Source organism: Coregonus lavaretus (genome assembly GCF_964263955.1).
Source record: "Coregonus lavaretus genome assembly, chromosome: 17".
Taxonomy (NCBI): domain Eukaryota; kingdom Metazoa; phylum Chordata; class Actinopteri; order Salmoniformes; family Salmonidae; genus Coregonus; species Coregonus lavaretus.
The window spans coordinates 14,158,367-14,181,580 of NC_140004.1; the positions used below are offsets into that span (position 1 = coordinate 14,158,367).

The window sequence follows — 23,214 nt, forward strand, 5'->3', positions numbered from 1 at the left end:
CGATTGTTTCTGGCGGAACATTTAACATGTCGTACCAAACATTCCGCGAGAAAGAACAGGAAGTCATTTTAGCAAGGTAAGTTTGCATATTTTGTAAAAATATGACAGTTCAGTGAAAAATATAAAATGTAACACATATCGTCCTACAATCTCCAATAATATAGCAAGTGAACTCTAACCTGAATCCATAGATTATTTAGACGAGGCGGCCGATAGTGGAGATCCAGCGTACATGCACTAGGCTTGATGTGCATTCCCGGCGGTCGTGTCCCCCGTGGACCTGCTTATACATACAGAGTCCTATTTAGGCTGAAAAGGTAACATGTTCCTCTAACTAGCTTTAATGGCGAGAAGGCGGGAAAAAGCGTCGAAAGTATGCGTATTTTATTAAACACCATTTTCCTATTTTCGGACAATTTATGATGTTGCACATTGCGTTCAGCCAAGGGTGTGCAACATCCTAAATTGTCCGAAAATTGGTGGCGATAGTGCAGATCCAGAGCCCACTATCGGCTGCCTAGGCTATAGATTATTAAGACTCATTGATTCACGGCAGGACATACATTGTGAATTGCAAATGTAACAAAACACTTGGCTAGCTAACGTTAGCTAGCTACTTAGTGTGGCATTGCCTGCTTGCGGTTTATTATGAATTCACTAGATAGCTCATGCTATCTGTCTGATAACTGTTAGGAACAGTAGCTATTAACAATATCGCATAGTCAGACAATTACTCTGGTCTAGCTGGCTGATAGGCGCTATTAGAGATAGGTACTGTTTGGAGTAGCACAGATAATTTTCGACCAACCTTAACTTGTCGATACTTCCTCAATTCCCGACTTGGAAGACAACTAATGTCTTCTAAATGTCCATGTCTAGTTGCAGGGGGTTCGTTGGAATTGAGAAAATACTCCAGAATTTCCGACCAACATTAACTTGTCGATACTACCTCAATTCCCGACTTGGAAGACAACCAATGTCTTCTAAACGTCCATGTCTAGTTGCAGGGGGTTCGTTTGAATTTAGAGAATGCTCCATTATTAAATTAAATCCATTGTTTGCTCTATGAAGTAATCCAACAATGTATACGCTGCCATCTTGTCTATTTTAAATCTCTCATTGATTGAGACCGGTGGGTATCCACCCAAGTGCTGCATGTCATGACACTCGCCTGTCTTGATCAATGAGAGAAGATTTGAAATTGACAAAATGGTGGCATACACAATGTTGGATTACTTAATGGAGCCTGTTACAATCTGCTAGCTACATGTTAGCTAAACTCAAATAGTGGATTATCTTTGTCTTTCCACAGTCTGTGATGGTGTGTGTCAGTCATGGAAAGCCATTCAGCTATGGCACAAAATAAAACACTAGTCTGTAAAGGCAAAGAGTTCAACCCTATTGTGTGTGGTCTGTCCTTTGTGACAAAGGACATCATTTGTATATGAATGACAACGTGTCATGTTCCCCTCATGTTTCCCCTCACTCCAGATGTGACAAGTGTCAGTGAGGATAATGTGCGTTTGACTGCAGAGAGAGGAGATGATGCTCCCTGCCAGATTCACTTCTCAGGTCATTCTGAGCACCTGGAGGAGGCTTCACCATGGAACCTGCTACTCCAACCTCCCTAGCCTCTCCAGCAAATACCTGAACAAGCAGAGGAAATCCATGGTCTCTACCCACCACCCAGAAAATAGTGTTTTTAAACAAGTCTTCCACAGCCCGCGAGCATGGTTGTTACATCCACCAACCAGACTGGAAGCCACCACCACGCCCTGTGGGAAAAGACTGTTCAGCCTGTCAGCGGCTGGGATTGTAAACTCTGCCCCAGCGCCCGTGCAACCCTACCTCAGATTAATGAGACTTGACAAACCAATCGGTTAGTAGCTTTAATGTTGATTTAGGATTTGAATGTTCTATTATGTGGTAGGTGGATAACTGAAGGACTATAGAGTTAAGTCTGGAATCGTATTATAATTTTGTCTGTTTAATGGTAGCCCTTTACACTCGTACCCGTATACGGGTTGAAAATGGCTAGATTTGGGCACTAATAAACACCTAAATTGGAACGTAGTGGCTCTACAGTAACATGCTATACATGACGTAAGAGCTCTGACTCTGCGCTTTACAGCGCTGTATGGATTTTGACTGACAGCCGTTCTGAACTTGAGCACCACGCACAACAAGAAGTTGCCACCATCTCTCCTGGTAATTGGGCAACTTTTGCATATTTTTTGTTGTCTGAGTGAGGGAAATTATATAAATTAAGATTACTCTATGTATTTTGAAAGATGAGATGTTGAGGATTATAATAAATACTGCTTTGATGTCATACAAGCAAGCCAAACACCCGTGAGTCCAAATGTGCACTTCACATTTCCAATCATAAAACTCATCATATACAGTGTCAACGTTTATGATCACTATGTTTGATGTACAGTTACAAGATGACATGGCATCATAACCTGAGTTGTTCTGAACAGAATGAGCCTGTGTTTGTTTATTGTGAAAACAATTTGTCGCAGCATACACACCTAAATGCACTCATGACACACCAAATTTACAATCCGTTTTTCTGAATTGCCTTGTGAAAGCCTAACACTGTAAGATCATATTTTTTTACTTCACTAGTCATGTTGGCAATAGAACAAGCTTTCAAATCATGCCCACCTAACCCAGATTGTGGTTTTTAATGGACCGTTTTTGGATTGCGTAAACAACGACAGTAATTGAGTGATTTCAGGGTTGTTTTCCAAACAAACAACTACAAGTGTGCTTTCTCTAGTTCCTCAACGGCACAGCTAGTAGAGCTCCAAAAAGTACCTTATAGTTGAAGACTCTTCTTTGAGTCATAAAAGTGCATTGAAATAGCTTAGGAACTGCACACGTTGGAGAGGTGTGTGCCCACTTGGAGACATAAGTTAGTCCTCTCACTCAAACCCTTGTCATTTTTTTGTCTTATGTTGCCCCTACCCCACATTTTCCAGGAATAGTCTTATCATGTTACTGAATGTATCCAGAGTATTTTCAGATTTCGTTATCAACAAATACGGCAAAGTACAGTAAATGTAAAATGCACATAAAAACAACAGTGTAATGTTTGGATTCAGTCTTGTGTCAGGTGAACTCTTGTGTACTCACCTTTTGGTCTAATAATTTTCCCATTATCTCAAAACTGTTCCCTTTCATTTGCTACCGTGGTTATGCAAATGATTTTCATAGTTCTTCTGTAAGAAACATTTCAATTTAGCCCTATTCATATAGGCCAATTCCCATGAATGTGATGGGTTAAGATGTGTATGTATGAGGTGTCTGAGACGCCATCAGTTGTTCTTTATTCAATGTTTTGAAACATTGATCTGATTGCCTGTTCTTTGTGATATAGGAACATGGTTGTTGTACCTGCCTTGCACTTGGAGCATCGGCCTGGCTGCAGACCCAGGCTGCCTCCCACATCTGGGCATGCTCACGTTATTCGGCACTGGGGCCCTGCTGATGAGAGGGGCTGGCTGCACCATCAATGACATGTGGGACAAGGACTTTGACAAGAAGGTGATCCACTAGTTATCACTTTTTCATAGTATAGGCATACTCATCCCTTTTGTTAAAGGCCTACTCCAGTCTCCTTTTCACCTCATTTACCTCTCTGGTATGCAATCTGGTTTCCGCTCAGGTTATGGATGTGTCACTGCAACCTTAAAGGTCCTAAATGATGTCACCATTGCCCTTGAATCTAAGAAATGTTGTGCTGCTATTTTTATTGACTTGGCCAAAGCTTTTGATATGGTAGACCATTCCATTCTTGTGGGCCGGCTAAGGAGTATTGGTGTCTCTGAGGGGTCTTTGGCCTGGTTTGCTAACTACCTCTCTCTCAAAGAGTGCAGTGTATAAAGTCAGAACATCTGCTGTCTCAGCCACTGCCTGTCACCGAGGGAGTACCCCAAGTCTCAATCCTAGGCCCCACGCTCTTCTCAATTTACACCAACATAGCTCAGGCAGTAGGAAGCTCTCTCATCCATTTATATGCAGATTATACAGTCTTATACTCAGCTGGCCCCTCCCTGGATTTTGTGTTAAACGCTCTACAACAAAGCTTTCTTAGTGTCCAACAAGCTTTCTCTGCCCTTAACCTTGCTCTGAACACCTCCAAAACAAAGGTAATGTGGTTTGGTAAGAAGAATGCCCCTCTCCCCACCGGTGTGATTACTACCTCTGAGGGTTTAGAGGTAGTCACCTCATACAAGTACTTGGGAGTATGGCTAGACGGTACACTGTCCTTCTCTCAGCACATATCAAAGCTGCAGGCTAAGGTTAAATCTAGACTTGGTTTCCTCTATCGTAATCGCTCCTCTTTCACCCCAGCTGCCAAACTAACCCTGATTCAGATGACCATCCTATCCATGCTAGATTATGGAGATGTAATTTATAGATCGGCAGGTAATGGTGCTCTCGAACGGCTAGATGTTCTTTACCATTCGGCCATCAGATTTGCCACAAATGCTCCTTATAGGACACATCACTGCACTCTATACTCCTCTGTAAACTGGTAATCTCTGTATACCCGTCGCAAGACCCACTGGTTGATGCTTATTTATAAAACCGTCTTAGGCCTCACTCCCCCCTATCTGAGATACCTACTGCAGCCCTCATTCTCCACATACAACTCCCGTTCTGCCAGTCACATTCTGTTAAAGGTCCCCAAAGCACACAAATCCCTGGGTCGCTCCTCTTTTCAGCTTGCTGCAGCTAGCGACTGGAACAAGCTGCAAAAAACACTCAAACTGGACAGTTTTATCGCAATCTCTTCATTCAAAGACTCAATCATAGACACTCTTACTGACAGTTGTGGCTGCTTCGCGTGCACTACGACAGCATCGCAGTGCTAGCTGTGCCACTAGAGATCCTGGTTCGAATCCAGGCTCTGTCGTAGCCGGCCGCGACCGGGAGACCCATGGGGCGGCGCACAATTGGCCCAGCGTCGTCCAGGGTAGGGGAGGGAATGGCCGGCAGGGATGTAGCTCAGTTGGTAGAGCATGGCGTTTGCAACGCCAGGGTTGTGGGTCGATTCCCACGGGGGGCCAGTAAAAAATAAATAAATAAATGTATGCACTCACTAACTGTAAGTCGCTCTGGATAAGAGCGTCTGCTAAATGACTAAAAATGTAAATGTCATTTTTTTTTATTGTTGTCTCTACCTTCTTGCCTTTGTACTGTTGTCTGTGCCCAATACTATTTGTACCATGTTTTGTGCTACTACCATGTTGTGCTGCTGCCATGTTGTGGTGTTGCTACCTTGCTGTGTTGTCGTGTGTTGCTGCCATGCTATGCTGTTGTCTTAGGTCTCTCTTTATGTAGTGTTGTGGTGTCTCTCTTGTCATGTGTGTTTTGTCCTATATTTTTATTTTTAATCCCAGCCCCTGTCCCGGCAGGAGGCCTTTTATATTTGTTAGGCCGTCATTGTAAATAAGAATTTGTTCTTAACTGACTTGCCTAGTTAAATAAAGGTTAAATAAATACAATAAAATAAAATGAACACCCGATTTACTTAACAAAAAGGCACAACTCAATAGGTGGTCCAGGTGTCTCATGACATCGCACAAGTGCTTTTGTTCCTCAAGCAAGGGAGGAGGCTGATGAAATCAGCAGGGCACCATCAGACTAACTACTACTTGAATTTTGCTCAAAACATACTTTTTTCTGTCCTTTAGTGTGTGTACTTTTGATTTGGGATATCGTTTTTCAACAGGAAAAGTTTTAAAAAATCGCTGGAGGGTGTCTTTAAGTCACATAGTTTATGACCAAAAGCAATTAATCTTTACTCAAAGCAGCACCAAATGGAACAAACTGACATGGAAATTATACAATCATAGGACTTAATTGAAAGGCTTTCGACTGTATTCATGTTTTTGCCTCATCTTTTTTTTTTTTGCAGGTTGCCAGGACAGCTACTCGGCCAATTGCTGCAGGGGAGATCTCTCAGATGCAGGCCCTAGTCTTCTTGGGAGGTCAGCTTTCTCTGGCACTGGGGGTCCTGCTTTGCCTCAATTATTACAGGTACATTCCCCATTCAAACCAAAGAACATATTAGCCAGCTGTGAAATACTTTTCTAAAATTAGATTAAGGCTAGATTGTGAAAGTGCACATAATTGTGACCGGAGCGCTGTCTTGTCCAAGAGCAGACCACTTGGACAGATGTGATGACATTTGACTTTCCCATTCACAGTATAGCTCTTGGAGCTGCTTCCCTATCTCTGGTAGTCACATATCCACTAATGAAGAGGATCACCTACTGGCCACAGCTTGTATTGGGTATGTCTTTGTAAATACTTTTTAATCTGCATTGTTTCAATTGTCACAAATAATAGCTACCCCTTTGCAATAGAGAGTTAGAGAAGTAATTACCCTTGCATGAGCCAGAATGGCTCATAGGGCGATCTGGACAAAAATCCATATCGCGATAAATGTACCCATTTTTTACGATAACAATGAATCAGCGATTTAAATTACAATAAAATATTTTTGGGGGAGGTGCTAGAGCTGGGCGTTCTGGACAACAGTCATATTAAATGTAACTATTTTGCTCGATAACAACCAATACAATGATAAATAAATGTTTTGATGGACAGTTACTTTACATTAGCAGCAGGGCTCTAGACACAAAAATAATCTGTGCCAAGTAAAACAACGGAGATGGTAGCCTATGATAAAACAAGTAAGTTGTTTCATCTAACATATCCAGGAAATGCATGATTGATATTTTGATGTGCCACCTGGCAAAATAGGATCCAGAATGATCTGATTTATTTTAGGCTCTTCAGAGAATATGCCAACATCTTTGTGCATATTGTCCGAGGCTATATTATTCACCACCTAAGGAAGTGGGAACTCAAAACACTTAGCTAGATTGCTAAATGTGATATGGTTGCTAAATAGCCATGTAGGCTAATCGATTAATCTATCAGTAAATGTAATGTCCTACAAAACTTTCCAGCGCTAGGCCTAGGCTACTTGATGTAGGCCAATTCATTGCAAATGGCGCTGCCGATTCGTTGCTAAACCATACTAACTACATCCTACTCCGGTTGTAAAGTGGTGCCATGATACTCCTGAGTGGCGCAGTGGTCTAAGGCACTGCATCGCAGTGCTAACTGTGCCACTAGAGATCCTGGTTCGAATCCAGGCTCTGTCGCAGCCGGCCGCGACCGGGAGACTCATGGGCGGCGCACAATTGGCCCAGCGTCGTCCAGGGTAGGGGAGGGAATGACCGGCAGGGATGTAGCTCAGTTGATAGAGCATGGCGTTTGCAACGCCAGGGTTGTGGGTTCGATTCCCACGGGGGGCCAGTATAAAAAAATATGTATTCACTAACTGTAAGTCGCTCTGGATAAGAGCGTCTGCTAAATGACTAAAATGTAAATGTAAATGAATTCAATATTAAGAGGTGAGAAATACATGATATACTCACAGAAAGCTGTGACTCTCCTCTCTGTAACTAGAACAACAGTAGTTGCTTTGAAAACTGTATTTTTCCCGCAATAGCATTTTGTGCAACGGTCATATGCTTGTGCTTCTCAGAATGCATCTCTCCCTCCCCCATGCGCACAGTGTGGAGAGGGAGTGAGAGTCAGCAGTTGCCAGTGAAACAGGGACAGGCAGATACTTTCATAGCAGGAATCAACATAATGCAAAGGCTATTATTGTAGACCGAATAATGGTTTTAAATCAATCTACAGGAACGTTATGTGGCAAAATGCTTTGGTAAGAGGAAATGTCAGTAATTTTCGGTTTATCGTCACAGCTCTAAGCAGGAGCCTATCTCCTGTTTCTGTAGCGTGAGGCAGCTTGATGTATAAGTACACCCCCTGGACAGGACTTTAGTTTGCCGCAGGGCCTTACCCCCAATCTGGCTCCTTAATGCTGAGTGCCAAGCAGAGACTCATCGGGTCCCATTTTTACAGTCTTTGATATTACTCGGCCAGGGATCGAACTCCCAACCTTCCGATCTCAGGGCGCACACTAACCACAAGGCCACTGAGTTGGTCTTTGCGATAGAGCTGCCATATACAGTGCATTCGGAAAGTATTCAGACCACTTGACTTTTTCCACATTTTGTTACGTTACAGCCTTACCCTAAAATGGATTAAAGAGGGGAGGAAATCCTCATCAATCTACACACAATACCCCATAATGACGAAGCGAAAACAGGTTTTTAGATTGTTTTGCAAATTTATTAAGAATAAAAAAACAGAAATACCTTAATTACATATCTATTCAGAAACTTTGCTATGAGACTCGAAATTGAGCTCAGGTGTATCCTGTTTCCATTGATCATTCTTGAGATGTTTTTACAACTTGATTGGAGTCCACCTGTGGTAAATTCAATTGATTGGACATGATTTGAAAAGGCACACACCTGTCTATATAGGGTCCCAAAGTTGACAGTGCATGTTAGAGCAAAAATCAAGCCATGAGGTCGAAGGAATTGTCCGTAGAGCTCCGAGACAGGATTGTGTCGAGGCACAGTCTGGGCAAAGGGTACCAAAACATTTCTGCAACATTGAAGATCCCCAAGAACACAGTGGCCTCCATCATTCTTAAATGGAAGAAGTTTGGAACAACCAACACACTTCCTAGAGCTGGCCGCCTGGCCAAACTGAGCAATCGGGGGAGAAGGGCCTTGGTCAGGGAGGTGACCAATAACCCGATGGTCACTCTGACAGAGCTCCAGAGTTCCTCTGTGGAGATGGGAGAAACTTCCAGAAGGACAACCAACTCTGCAGCACTCCACCAATCAGGGCTTTATGGTAGAGTGGCCAGATGGAAGCCACTCCTCAGTAAAAGGCACATGAGTGCCAAAAGGCACCTAAAGGACTCTCAGACCATGAGAAACAAGATTCTCTGGCCTGATTAAACCATGATTGAACTCTTTGGCCTGAATGCCAAGCGTCACATCTGGAGGAAACCTGGCACCACCCCTACGGTGAAGCATGGTGGTGGCAGCACCACACTGTGGGGATGTTTTTCAGCGGCAGGGACTAGGAGACTAGTCAGGATCGAGGGAAAGATGAACAGAGCAAAGTACAGAGAGATCCTTGATGAAAATCTGCTCCAGAGTGCTCAGAACCTCAGACTGGGGCAAAGGTTCATCTTCCAACAGGACAACGACCCTAAGCACACAGCCAAGACAACTCGGGAGTGGCTTTGGGACAAGTCTCTGAATGTCCTTGAGTGGACCAGCCAGAGCCCGGATTTGAACCCGATCAAACATCTCTGGAGGGACCTGAAAATAGCTGTGCAGCGACACTCCCCATCCTACCTGACAGAGCTTGAGAGGATATGCAGAGAAGAATGGGAGAAACTCCCCAAATACAGGTTTGCCAAGCTTGGAGCCTCATACCCAAGAATACTTGAGGCTGTAATCATTGCCAAAGGTGATTCAACAAAGTACTGAGTAAAGGGTCTGAGTACTTATGTAAATGTGATATTTCCTGTGGGTTTTTTGTGATAAATTAGCTATAAAAAAATATGTCTGTAACGTAACAACATTTGGAAAAATTCAAGGGGTCTGAATACTTTCTGAATACTCTGTAAACAAAATAAAACGCTTGTTTCTCCTCAGGACTGACCTTCAATTGGGGAGCACTGCTTGGATGGTCAGCGGTCATGGGCTCCTGTGAGTGGTCGGTGTGCCTACCTCTGTATTTCTCAGGAGTGATGTGGACATTAATTTATGACACCATCTATGCCCATCAGGTATTAAGTGTACACGTGCTATGACTGTCATGTTGTGGCAATTTAAGGTTGCTGTTGCAAATGTTGGTGCTTCCTCAGTTCATGCTGTTTGTTGGAGAATATTCTAGATTGTTCTGTGAATGACGACTCTGTTTATAATGTGTGCATTACATTCCTTCCTATTGTCACCAGGACAAAGATGACGACATCAGGGTAGGGGTCAAGTCTACAGCATTGAGGTTCCAGGAGCAGACCAAGCCGTGGCTCAGTGGGTTCATGGTGGCCATGATGTCAGGGCTGATTGTGGCTGGGGTCAATGCAGAACAGACTCTGCCTTATTACGCAACACTGTCCACTGTGGCTATTCACCTCACACATCAGGTGGGGGTATATTTGATATACTCTGTGCTAACATTTCAGTTTGAGATGATTAAATAATGATTTAGCCTTGGTTATGCAGAGAAATATAATTATATGTGGTTATGTTAATGTTTTACACAGAACCCTCAACTGTGAATCATTCCACAATACTCAAGACAATACATCCCAACAACTATTTTCAATGTATGTGACTGATTGTGATGCTTTTCTCTTTATCGGGTAGATTTACACATTGGACATCAACAAACCAGAGGACTGCTGGAAGAAATTTGTTTCAAACAGAAACCTTGGACTACTCCTGTTCTTAGGAATAGTCTGTGGAAACTTGTGGAAAGAAAGAAGAGACACTTTATTGCAAAATGATTAACTAGATGTACAAAGAACTTCTCAGAACACAAGAATTACATTGTAGTGTGCAGAGGACATTCTAGTTATATAGTAGTACACAACCCATTATTTTGTAAGTCTTGACCGTATTGGGTGATGTCTCTAAATAAAGCTCATGTTAAGCTCTGGCTTCTATGAAAATCTATGTCAAGAACAGCTAATCAACCCTATAATTCTAACAGACCTAAAAAAAGATGCAACAGCCTTACAATTATTATGAAATCATTCAATTTCTACAAATCTACACTGACCCTCAGCTGGTAGATGCATTCAACAAGGTATACTGTTGTGTAAATATGATAACAATTGCTCCAAAATAATCAAATGGATGCACTCTACCAGAACTCAATACCTTCCCCTTCAGGCCTCCAAAACAAAAACAAACAAGCCTTAGCACTGTTGAGCAAAAATAGGTGTGCTTTTAGCATCAATTACTATGAACAACATCAACTAATTCATTTTACAGCAACATTTAAAAACCCAGATGTTATGATTATTCTTGATCTTATCATAAAATGAAGATAAATAGAACGTTAAGAAGAGGAAAAACACCAGTGTATGTCAGACCCAATATTCTCAAAGAGGAAGTACTTCGAAGCTCGATTGCAATAACAACACACGCCATGACCATCTGAGTATTTAACCAACCCAGACAGGTGTGCACCAATCTCCTCCTAGTAGATGTGAGCTTTGGCTTCAAGTACTTGTGTATCTGGTAGTCTGCTCTCACAGCTGCAGCCCAGACAAGAAACCCTACAAACTGACCCATATGTAAGCCATGCCACCAGATTGAAAACCCAAACGTCATTACCAGCGGAGCAGTTTTGCATCTTTGGAAAACCAGCCTACGTAGCCATGTAGCTGTCGTACCATTCCACCGACGGGCAAATTCGGACACCTGGCAGGACATCTCTGTGGTCCAAAGATCTCCGTCAGACAGGCCGCTCCAGTTTGGGCCGTCCTCCCTGACCATCCCCCTGAACCCAAGCCCAGCAGCATTATTCAGACACTCACTGATCCTCCAGTGGGAGTAGTATCTGATCCTCAACACCACAGCAAGGCCCCATACCCACAAGACATCAGTGAGGACGTTGTTGGAGACGGACAAACTGGAGGCATTGTCTCTGAGGAGATGAGTGAGATAGTTCCTAGCCCACTCCAGAGATAACACCTGAAAGACCTTGTAGGAGACAACAGACAAAGGCTGGGGAGGAGGGCTGATGGTTATCTGCTCTACAAAATAGACAAATTGGTCAAATGAGGACAGGGGTCCGCCGAGCAAGGCAGTGAAGTGTAGGGCATAGCTGATGAGTGGGAGAAAGACCCGGCATTTGGCCTGTGATTGGGTCATTAATGTCACTCTGCCACCCTCCTGTAGGTCCATTGACACGGAGGTGACTCTCTGGGTGAGTAGCATCAAGGAGGACACTGATAGGAGAAGCCTGACAGAAAATAAAAGTAAAACAGTCTGAGATTAAGTTCTGTACTTTCCACATTTTATTGGTGGATTGGGACTGGGAGACAACGATTACTTTATTTCAAATGTACTTATTGTGGAGCTGATGTTTATGTTTTCGTTGTGAACTCATTGACCCCCAAGCCCCAGATTACGGTTTGCTCATGAGATCTACTGCACAGACAACCAAGACAACAAACATTTAAGTCACAAGTACATGTAGGAAACTAGCATCCTTTTGAAAGTCTTGACTGAATTAAGAACAGTGCTGTACCTGGAATCAGTGGGCTCATTGAGGTAGTATTCTCTGTACTGTATGAGCAGGTGCCAGAAGGTTTGCCAACCCATCTGCAATCCAAAGACCCATGGATGGACACGGTCTGGGCTCAGTGAACACACCAGCAGCACAAAGATCACAGTGGAGACGAGCAGAAGCAAGCTGTATACACCCATGGTGACAACAGCTAGGATACAGCCTCCGGATGCCAAGAAAAGGTACCTGTCAAGACCAGTGTTCACAGGTATTTAGTTCCTTTTTATACCTCCTACCGCTCAACCAAAATAGGCAGTTTGATTGAAATCCTTTGTTGGAACCTCCATTTGGAATTAACAAGTGTGGATTAACCAATAATTAACCATTATTATAAACAATTTGTATAAACAAGTGTGTATACTAAAAGTAAATTATAATTGGTCTGACCTTTTGTTGCAAAAAATAATTAAAATAGCCCTGATCTTCAACTTATAATATTACAATAGCGGTATAAAATAGATAATACAGACCTGTATGTCAAAGAGAGACATCCCTGTTTAGCCAAGACGTAGAATAGAAAAGCAAAGGGAACGGAAAAACATTGGTACGTCAGTAATGGATGCTGCTCACACAGCCACTGGATTGGCTCCATTTTAAATCCTTCCTGTGAAATATCACCACTATTATGAGTAGAGAATGGAGGGACTTTAGGCCTATATATATAGTGTTTCCTGGGTTGACTGTCTTGATGGACATTCCACCTGTGTCTGGCATGAAAATAATGATCATTGTTTAATGATAAGCAAGCAGTACATCTGAGCCATCTGCAAACCACTTTGTTTTCTGTTTGTCTATAGCAACCATAAAATCTCTATACTTTACAGTCCACTCTTGATAATGTAAAATGGCCTGAATATACTGTAGTTGTCTCCACCCTGATATATTGGATGGATAAATAAATTGTATTCTACTTTGTTTAAAAGGGCAAACCACAATGAAGGGCAGTAATCTATTATTTTAATGCAAAAGATTAGCACATATGAGCCAATATTTATCTTCAAAAACAGAGCCATAACAAGGTCTTTGAAAAGCTTTACAACCAGCTGCAGGAGCAAATTCATTGACATCTATTGCACAACATGTTTTGGTCAGGGTAATGAGGAGAAGCACTGTGCAAACGGCCTCCATTCTCATTCAATCTGTGCTGAAAGCATTTTAAAAGTAATTGTTTAGGAGACAAACATTATTGCAAAGATTGCAACAATACTCAATAGGGTCCAGATTGCCAAAAATGCAGTAGGCTTGGCTTCAATTTGACCTCCATTCACAAAAAAGAAACAGTTCTGTAATTTTTTTACCCTTTACAATTTCAGTGATGGCATGGCAGGCACTATCAATGATTTCTATACTAAACAACAATATAAACGCAACATGTAAAGTGTTGGTCCCATGTTTCATGAGCTGAAATATAAGATCCAAGAAATTACCAGACGCACAAAAAGCTTATTTCTCTCAAATTGTGTGCACAAATTAGTTTACATCCCTGTTAGTGAGCATTTCTCCTTTGCCAAGATAATCCATCCACCTAACAGGTGTGGCAATAAAAGGCCACTCTTAAAATGTGCAGTTTTGTCACACAACACAATGCCACAGATGTGTCAAGTTTTTAGGGACCGTGCAATTGGCATGCTGACTGCAGGAATTATGAGGTTTGTCCCTTTACATGGTGTGATAGCTGATACTTTGGTCTATCAAAATATACATTGAGTATACAAAACATTAAGGACACCTGCTCTTTCCATGAGACTGACCAGGTGAATCCAGGTGAAAGCTATGATCCCTTATTGAGATCATGTTAAATCCACTTCAATCAGTGTAGATGAAGGGGAGGAGACCGGTTAAAGAAGGATTTCAAATAAAATCCAAAAAATCTAATTGTATTTGTCACATGCGCCAAATAGAACAGGTGTAGACCTTACAGTGAAATGCTTACTTACAAGCCCTTAAGGCCTCTTAAGGATTGGACACTTTTTTTAAATTTTCGCCTAAAATTACATACCCAAATCTAACTGCCTGTAGCTCAGTACCTGAAGCAAGGATATGCATATTCTTGATACCATTTGAAAGGAAACAATTTGAAGTTTGTGGAAATGTGAAATTAATGTAGGAGAATATAACACATTAGATCTGGTAAAAGATAATACAAACAAAAAAACATGCGTTTTCAATTTTTGTTTTTTGTTCCATCATCTTTGAAATGCAAGAGAAAGGCCACAATACAATATTGCAGTTTAGGCGCAATTTAGATTTTGGCCACTGGATTGCAGAAGTGTGTGTGCAAAGTTTCAGATTGATCCAGTGAAGCATTGCAATACTGGACTATTTTTTATCAAGTCTGCCCAAATGTGCCGAATTGGTCAATTGATATATTTTCAAGTACATAACTATAGAGAACATACAAAAATGATATGGTAATACAAAATGTAAGTTTACACACTCCCAGGAATGTCATACATGATGGATCATTAGCTTATACACTAACTTTCACACATCTAGATGGCCTTGCGGGGTGGGTGTGGAGCCAGAGACAGCAGGGGTTCAAACTGTAAAACCCAGTTCCTACATTATAATACAAAAATTGATTTTATCAAACAAAACAATGCTACATTTTATCTCTTGGAGCCTTAGGATGACAAATCAGAACAAGATTACTGAATGTAAGTACATTATTTACCTTCAGAGGTGAATGTATCAAACCAGTTGCCGTGATACGTTTTCTGTTGTTGTGCACTCCTCAAATAATAGCATGGTATTTTTCACTGTAATAGCTACTGTAAATTGGACAGCGCAGTTAGATTAACAAGAATTTAAGCTTTCTGCCCATATAAGACATGTCTATGTCCTGGAAAGTTTTCTGTTACTTACAACGGTCATGCTAATCACATTAGCACACGTTAGCTCAACCATCTCGTATACGGGACACCGATCCCGTAGAGGTTAACCAACAATGCAGTTTTAAGAAAGAATACCCTAAAAAAGTAAGAAATTAAAGTAACAAATAATTGGCCTTGTGTTTTAGGTTATTGTCCTGCTTAAAGGTGAATTTGTCTCCCAGTGTCTATTGGAAAGCAGACTGAACCAGGGTTTCCTCTAGGATTTTGCCTGTGCTTAGCTCTATTCAGTTTCTTTTTATCCTAAAAAAAACTCCCTAGTCCTTGCCAATGACAAGCATACCAATAACATGATACAGCCACCATCATGCTTGAAAATATGAAGTGGTTCTCAGTGTTGTGTTGGATTTGCCCCAAACATAACGCTTTGTATTCAGGACATAAAGTTAATTTCTTTGCCCCATTTCTTTGCAGTTTTACTTTAGTGCCTTATTGCAAACAGGATGCATGTTTTGGAATAGTTTTATTCTGTAAAGGCTTTCTTCTTTTCACTCTGTAATTTAGATTAGTATTGTGGAGTAACAACAATGATCCATCCTCAGTTTTCTCTTATCCCAGCCATTCAACTCTGTAACTGTTTTAAAGTCACCATTGGCCTCATGGTGAAATCCCTGAGCGGTTTCCTTCCACTCCGGCAACTGAGTTAGGAAGGACGCCTGCATCTTTGTAGTGACTGGGAGTATTGATACACCATCCAAAGTGTAATTAATAACTTAACCATGCTCAAAGGGATATTCAATGTCTGCTTTTCTTTACTCATCTACCAATAGTGCCCTTTTTGCGTGGCATTGGAAAACCTCTCTAGTATTTGTGGTTGACTCTATTTGAAATTCACTGGTCGACTGAGGGACCTTACAGATAGTTGTATGTGTGGAGTACAGAGATGAGGTAGTCATTAAAAAAGCATGTTAAACACTTATTGCACACAGACTTATGTGACTTGCTAAGCAACATTTACTCCTGAATTTATACTGAACAAAAATATAAATGCAACATGTAAAGTGTTGGTCCTATGTTTTCATGAGCTGAAATAAAAGATCCCAGAATTTTCCATACGCACAACATTTACATTTTAGTCATTTAGCGGACGCTCTTATCCAGAGCGACTTAGTTAGTGAGTGCATACATTTTCATACTGGCCCCCCGTGGGAATCGAACCCACAACCCTGGTGTTGCAAGCGCCATGCTCTACCAACTGAGCTACACGGGGCCCTGCACAAAAAGCTAATTTCTCTCAAATGTTGTGCACTCATTTCTTTACAGCACTGTTAGTGAGCATTTCTCCTTTGCCAAGATAATCCATCCACATGAAAGGTGTGGCATATCAAGAAGATGATTAAACAGCATGAAGCAAGGATTACACAGGTGCACCTTGTGCTGGGGACAATAAAAGGGCACTCTAAAATGTGCAGTTGTGTCACACAACACAATGCCACAGATGTCTCAAGTTTTGAGGGAGTATGCAATTGGCATGCTGACTGCAGGAATGTCCGTCAGAGCTGTTGCCAGAGAATGTAATGTTAATTTCTCTACAATAAGCTGATTTACCTAACTCCGTAGAGACCAAAGGAATTTCCAGACTTAGCCATCCCTGAGACCAGGTGTGGTAATGCATAAGTCTAAAGTTTAGTAATGACGTTAGGTACAGTGGGAGTTTTTGTAAATGCATGAACACACAGCAATGTATCAACCTATGTTACATCAAAGAGGGCCAAACAACTTTCTGGTAGAGAATGCAGTGATGAGTACTAAAATATTTGCCCGTAATGAAGCGCAGCGCGCTATGATAAGCTGCATAGAAGCATTTCGCTACACTTGCAATAACATCTGTTAAATATGTGTATGTGACCAATAACATTTGATTTGATCTAATGGCTTTAATGAAGTGGAAGCTGCGTTCATATAGATGATGTCGCCATAGTCTAGGACCGATAGGAACGTTGACTGAATAATCTGCTTTCTACTCTTTAGCGATAGGTGTGACCTATTTGTATAGAATTAGCACAAACAAATTCTCAGCTTCCTAACTAACTCAATATGCTTTTCAAAAGACAGCTTTACATCTATCCAGATGCAAAGATATTTGTAAGCAGGGACACGATCAATATGGACACCATCCAAAGTACACATGTTTAAATCATCAGTTCTTTTTATGCGCTCTAGAGAACATATACATAGATTTACCTGCATTCAATACTAATTTCAGGTCAATAAAGTTATTCTGTAATACAATGAAGGCAGACTGTAGTTCAGATAGAGCCTGGCCAACCGTGGGGGCAATAGCATATACAACAGTATCATCGGCATACAAGTGCAGGTTACAATTTTTTACAGACAACTCCATATTATTGATTGTTAAAAAGTTCAGGACCCAGAAAAACTGATTTAACACCATCAGTAGATACACATTGAGTTCTATAGATGGGTTAGCTGACAATGTCACGAAAGCAATGCGCATGCTTCAATGGGGCAGAAGTCCTTGAGTTGTTGTAATTCTGGATGACCAGATGGCTACCAACAATGACAAGAAATTGCCATGTGGGGAATCGTAAGTGACTCGTTTCATCTTGATCTTGATACCATGTCTTGTTTTGAGGTGTTTTGACTGATTTCATATCAATGCTAATATAGCAAAAATGTGCTTGCTAGCTAACCAACAACTCTAACGATGTATTTGAGAGACAAGTGCTCATTGTGCAAATGTATTTGTTTTCTATAGACATTGGAGGCAATCTAGTTTACATATTGTCAACAATCTATGCCAACAACGTCTGTTTTGGCCCATTTGTTGATAAACAAGCAACCTGTCTGTCAAGTAATTTTCAGCTTCCAGGAATTGTGTACAAATCCTTGCGACATGGGGCTGTGCATTGTCATGCTGAAACATGAGGTGATGGCGGCGGATGAATGGCACGACAATGGGCCTCAGGATCTCATCACGGTATCTCTTTGCATTCAAATTGCCATCAATAAAATGCATTTGTGTTCGTAGCTTATGCCTGCCCATACCATAACCCCACCATGGGGCACTCTGTTCAGACACGTTGTTTGCCGTCTGCCCGGTACAGTTGAAACCGGGATTCATCCGTGAAGAGCACACTTCTCCAGTGTGCCAGTGGCCATCGACGGTAAGCATTTGTCCACTGAATTCGGTTACGACGTCAAACTGCAGTCAGGTCAAGACCCTAGTGAGGAGACGGTTTCTGACAGTTGTGCAGAAATTCTTCGGTTGTCTCACAGTTTCATCAGCTGTCAGGGTGGCTGGTCTCAGACGATCCCGCAGGTGAAGAAGCCGGATGTGGAGGTCCTGGCCTGGCGTGGTTACACGTGGTCAGCGGTTGTTCCAAATTCTCTTAAACAACGTTTGGAAGCAGCTTATGGTAGAGAAATGAACATTCAATTCTATGGCAACAGCTCTGGTGGACATTCCTGCAGTCAGCATGCCAATTGCACACTCCCTCAAAACTTGAGACATCTGTAGTATTGTGTTGTGTGACAAAAGTGAACATTTTAGAGTGGTGGTTTATTGTCCCCAGTACAAGGTGCACCTGTGTAATGATCATTCTGTTAATCAACTTCTTGACATGCCACACCTGTCAGGCGGATGGATTATCTTGGCAAAGGAGAAATACTAATTAACAGCGACAAACAAATTTCTGCACAAAATTTGAGAGAAATACGTTTTTTATGCGTATGGGAAATTTCTGGGATCTTTTATTTCAGCTCATGAAACATGGGACTAACACTTTACATGATGCATTTATATTTTTGTTCAGTATGTGTGTGTATATACACTACCAGTCAAAGGTTTTAGAACACCTACTCATTCAAGGGTTTTTCTTTATTTTTACTATTTTCTACATTGTAGAATAATAGTGAAGACATCAAAACTATGAAATAACACATATGGAATCATGTAGTAACCAAAAAAGTGTTAAACAAATCAAAAATATATTTTATATTTGAGATTCTTCAAAGTAGCCACCCTTTGCCTTGATGACAGCTTTGCACAGTCTTGGCATTTTCTCAACCAGCTTCATGAGGTAGTCACCTTGGATGCATTTCAATTAACAGGTGTGCCTTGTTAATTTGTGGAATTTCTTTCCTTCTTAATGCGTTTAAGCCAATCAGTTGTGTTGTGACAAGGTAGGGGTGGTATACAGAAGATGGTATTTTACCAAATAGGGCTAAGTCCAAATAAGCAAAGAGAAACGACAGTCCATCATTACTTTAAGGTCAGTCAATACGGAACATTTCAAGAACTTTTACATTTACATTTTAGTCATTTAGCAGACGCTCTTATCCAGAGCGACTTACAGTTAGTGCATACATTTTTTTTTTCATACTGGCCCCCCATGGGAATCGAACCCACAACCCTGGCGTTGCAAACGCCATGCTCTACCAACTGAGCTACATCCCTGCCGGCCATTCCCTCCCCTACCCTGGACGACGCTGGGCCAATTGTGCGCCGCCCCATGGGTCTCCCGGTCACGGCCGGCTACGACAGAGCCTGGATTCGAACCAGGATCTCTAGTGGCACAGCTAGCAGTGCGATGCAGTGCCTTAGACCACTGCGCCACTCTGGAGACTTTTAACATTTCTTCAAGTGCAGTTGCAAAAACCATCAAGCGCTATGATGAAACTGGCTCTCATGAGGACCGCCACAGGAAAGGAAGACCCAGAGTTACCTCTGCTGCAGAGGATAAGTTCATTAGAGTTACCAGCCTCAGAAATTGCAGCCCAAATAAATGCTTCAGAGTTCAAGTAACAGACACATCTCAACATCAACTGAGGAGACTGCGTGAATCAGGCCTTCATGGTCGAATTGCTGCAAAGAAACCACTACTAAAGGACATCAATAATAATAAGAGAATTGCTTGGGCCAAGAAACACAAGCAATGGACATTAGACCGGTGGAAATCTGTCCATAGGTCTGATGAGTCCAAATTTGATTTTGGTTCCAACCGCCGTGTCTTTGTGAGACGCAGAGTAGGTGAACGGATGATCTCTGCATGTGTTGTTCCCACCGTGAAGCATGGAGGAGGTGGCGTGGGGGTGCTTTGCTGGTGACACTGTCTGTGATTTATTTAGAATTCAAGGCACACTTAACCAGCATGGCTACCACAGCATTCTGCAGCGATACGCCATCCCACACACCTGTGAGGAGAACCATCCTACTGCAGTTTGAACTAGCCCTGCCGTCACTATTAGACATTGAGACCCCATATGCATTTGCCTGTTCTCTTTTCTTTGTGGGTTTTGTCTTACAGTCTAGTGCATTTTAGAGGTGAAGAGCACCAACTACAGATACACATGCTTGTTAGAGCATCTCGAAGACTAATTTCAATATAGGATCAGTTTGACGAGGTGAAAAACATATAATATATATTGGCTAAGTGGTCAACGGAGTTACCTCTACAGTCAAGACAATTCGCATTTCATGCTGCATATTTCAAGTGCACTTGAAAACAAATATTTATCTTATTTCAGTCTTCACCACAGACAGCAGCTCAAGTTTTCAGGTGAGGCTGTGTTTACATCTTAGATGGATGCAGGCCATTCAGTAAGCATTTCACCTGCGTTCAGTAAAAACTGAATAGAATGTTAAATTGAACAGAAACAGTGCTGTACTGAACGGCCAGTTGAAAAACGGGTAGGTTATGGCTTCAAAATGCACCTCTGCCCTTTTTAAATAGGTCAGTCATTGCTCAAGCCAAACCCCAGCACATCCACCGAATGGAGCAAACGTACCTCAAAATCACTCCAAGAACCTTTGGGGAAACGTCTCGTTCAGTACAAGCGAACTGAAAGCGATTTCACGGTTAGTCCACACTTGTTGTTTACAAAACATGTGAGGAATAAAATTTGATGGATGGGTGGGTGTATAACGTGAACGTCTAGCAACATTTGAATTCGAATATCATCACGGACAAAGTGAACGTCTAGCAACCACAGAACTCCCAACCTTTGGGTTGCTAGACGTTCACGTTATACGCCCACACATCCACCCCGACCAACCACCCTACTTTAATTTTTGCCTTATGTAATCATACCAAACATAACATATCATACTAATTTGAGTGTTCCGGATTTACGTTTACTATGCTACGTCTAGTCTATGAGACTGGGCTGTGTAATTTTGTCCTTGAAACATTTAAAGCAGTAATATATCAATTTTTGGGCAACTGGAACAAATTCACATATACATGTGAGTTATGGATTTGTCATTGAAAGCAAGTCTAAGAAGCGGTAGATCTGTTCTATGTGCACGTTCTATGCTTCCCGTCAAGTTTCTGAAAATACAATATTTTTGGTATATTTCACAGCGGTTTAGATGGTACAATGATTCTCTACACTATACATTGCTTGTTTTGTCCAGTGGCTTCAAAACCTCTCAATGGCCAATACACAGCATCAGCAATCCAGGGCTTTGCCAAAACATTTTTACAAATATTACTTTAGTGCCTTGTTGCAATCAGGATGCATGTTTTGGAATATTTGTATTCTGTACAGACGCCTTCTTTTCACTCTGTCAATTAGGTTAGTATTGTGGAGTAACTACAATGTTGTTGATCCATCCTCAGTGTTCTCCTATCCCAGCCATTAAACTCTGTTTTAAAGTCATCATTGGCCTCATGGTGAAATCCCTGAGTGGTTTCCTTCCTCACTGGCAAATCAGTTAGGAAGGACGCGTGTATCTTTGTAGTGACTGGATGTATTGATACACCATCCAAAGTGTAATTAATAACTTCACCATGCTCAAAGGGATATTCAATGTCTTAGTTTTTTTCATTTTTAGCCATCTACCCTTCTTTGCTGGGCATTGGAAAACCTCCCTGGTCTTTGTGGTTGAATCTGTGTTTGAAATGCACTGCTCGACTGATGGACTGTACAGATAATTGTATGTGTGGGCTACAGAGATGAAGTAGCCATTCAAAAATCATGTTAAACACTATTATTGCACACAAAGTGAGTCCATGCAACTTATGTGACTTGTTAAGCAAATGTTCACTCCTGAACTTATTTAGGCTTGCCATAACAAAGGGGTTGAATACTTATTGACACAAGACAAAATTCGAAAAATATAATTCCACTTTGTCATTCAGGGGTATTGTGCATAGGCCAGACACACAATCGCAAATTAATCAATTTTAAATTCAGGCTGTAACACCATTTTTTTTGGAAAAAGTCAAGGGGTGTGTATACTTTCTGAAGGCACTGTATATACTGTACATCATTGGTATGTACCAGAGTACTGATTGGTTTCAAGTTTAGCAGTTTGGCAAATTTGTGTTGAAATTTACTTTTTATGAGAATGTGCAAGAATTGAAGGTGCCAACAAATTTGATATAATGTTTTCCTGTCATATACAAAAAAATCAACTCCTCCCTCGACGGGAATCGATCAACTTCAATATTTCCGACCCACCACCTAGGAGTGTTCGTTGGTGTCTTCCTGGTTGTGAATGTAGCTAGCGCTAGCCAGTGCCATTGTGCTAGCTAGCTAGCCAGTAGCCTTCTTTATTCGAAATGGAGTATCAGTTATTTTGCAAAGATCACAACCAAATATAATCTTAGCCACTGTTCAAGCAAGAATCAAAACAGCTTTGTAAGTGTATGAGCACCCCAAAAAGTTATTTTATTGAGAAGTAATAAAAAGGTACATCTAGGCTATGTTGAATGGGCGCAGGTGGCGATGGCTTTCTTACTGCCGCCAAGAGTCGCGCGCATCTCTCAACTGCGCGAGATACCTCATGGATTTGCCATCCAGCGTGTCCATATAGCGGCCTCTCCCGTGTAAACGCAGCGGTATACGCAGGTTGCAACCTGGTAGGCACGCAGGTGCAACCTGGTAGGCACAGAGTTGGTATAGGCACAGATGGTGGATAGATGTCCCACTCAGGCCGTTTACGATTGAAAAAAAAAGGTATACTAAACGGGGTGGCTCTACCATAGGCACCAATGCATTAGCAACTGGGTCTGACCTGCTTTCATTGATTGTATATGAACCAGAAAAATTAAGGAGTTGGATGTCTCGCTTCCTCTTCCGTCTC

At 41.7% G+C, this 23,214-nt stretch overlaps 2 protein-coding genes across 2 annotated transcripts; one reads left to right on the forward strand and one right to left on the reverse strand.

The window, feature by feature from the left end:
* Positions 1-12: 12 nt before the first annotated feature.
* coq2 (coenzyme Q2 4-hydroxybenzoate polyprenyltransferase) lies at positions 13-10,629 on the forward strand. Its single transcript, XM_084180542.1, has 8 exons — positions 13-76; positions 1,492-1,879; positions 3,386-3,552; positions 5,933-6,054; positions 6,225-6,310; positions 9,621-9,754; positions 9,926-10,114; positions 10,338-10,629. Exons 2-8 carry the CDS (start codon positions 1,543-1,545, stop codon positions 10,479-10,481), a joined length of 1,179 nt encoding a protein of 392 aa, XP_084036668.1. The 5' UTR covers positions 13-76; positions 1,492-1,542; the 3' UTR covers positions 10,482-10,629.
* Positions 10,482-22,940, reverse strand: mboat4 (membrane bound O-acyltransferase domain containing 4; the record flags this gene model as incomplete). The annotated part of the gene is made up of 4 exons (XM_084181233.1): positions 10,482-10,497; positions 11,206-11,943; positions 12,232-12,456; positions 22,912-22,940. 4 exons carry the CDS (start codon positions 22,938-22,940, stop codon positions 10,482-10,484), a joined length of 1,008 nt encoding a protein of 335 aa, XP_084037359.1.
* Positions 22,941-23,214: the final 274 nt, after the last annotated feature.

Excerpts from the sequence above, each read along its gene's own strand:
- coq2 (XM_084180542.1), top strand. The coding sequence starts at position 1,543 with ATGATGCTCCCTGCCAGATTCACTTCTCAGGTCATTCTGAGCACCTGG. Across the intron at positions 1,880-3,385 it reads GAGACTTGACAAACCAATCG|GAACATGGTTGTTGTACCTG; the intron begins GTTAGTAGCTTT and ends TTTGTGATATAG. Across the intron at positions 9,755-9,925 it reads ACACCATCTATGCCCATCAG|GACAAAGATGACGACATCAG; the intron begins GTATTAAGTGTA and ends TATTGTCACCAG.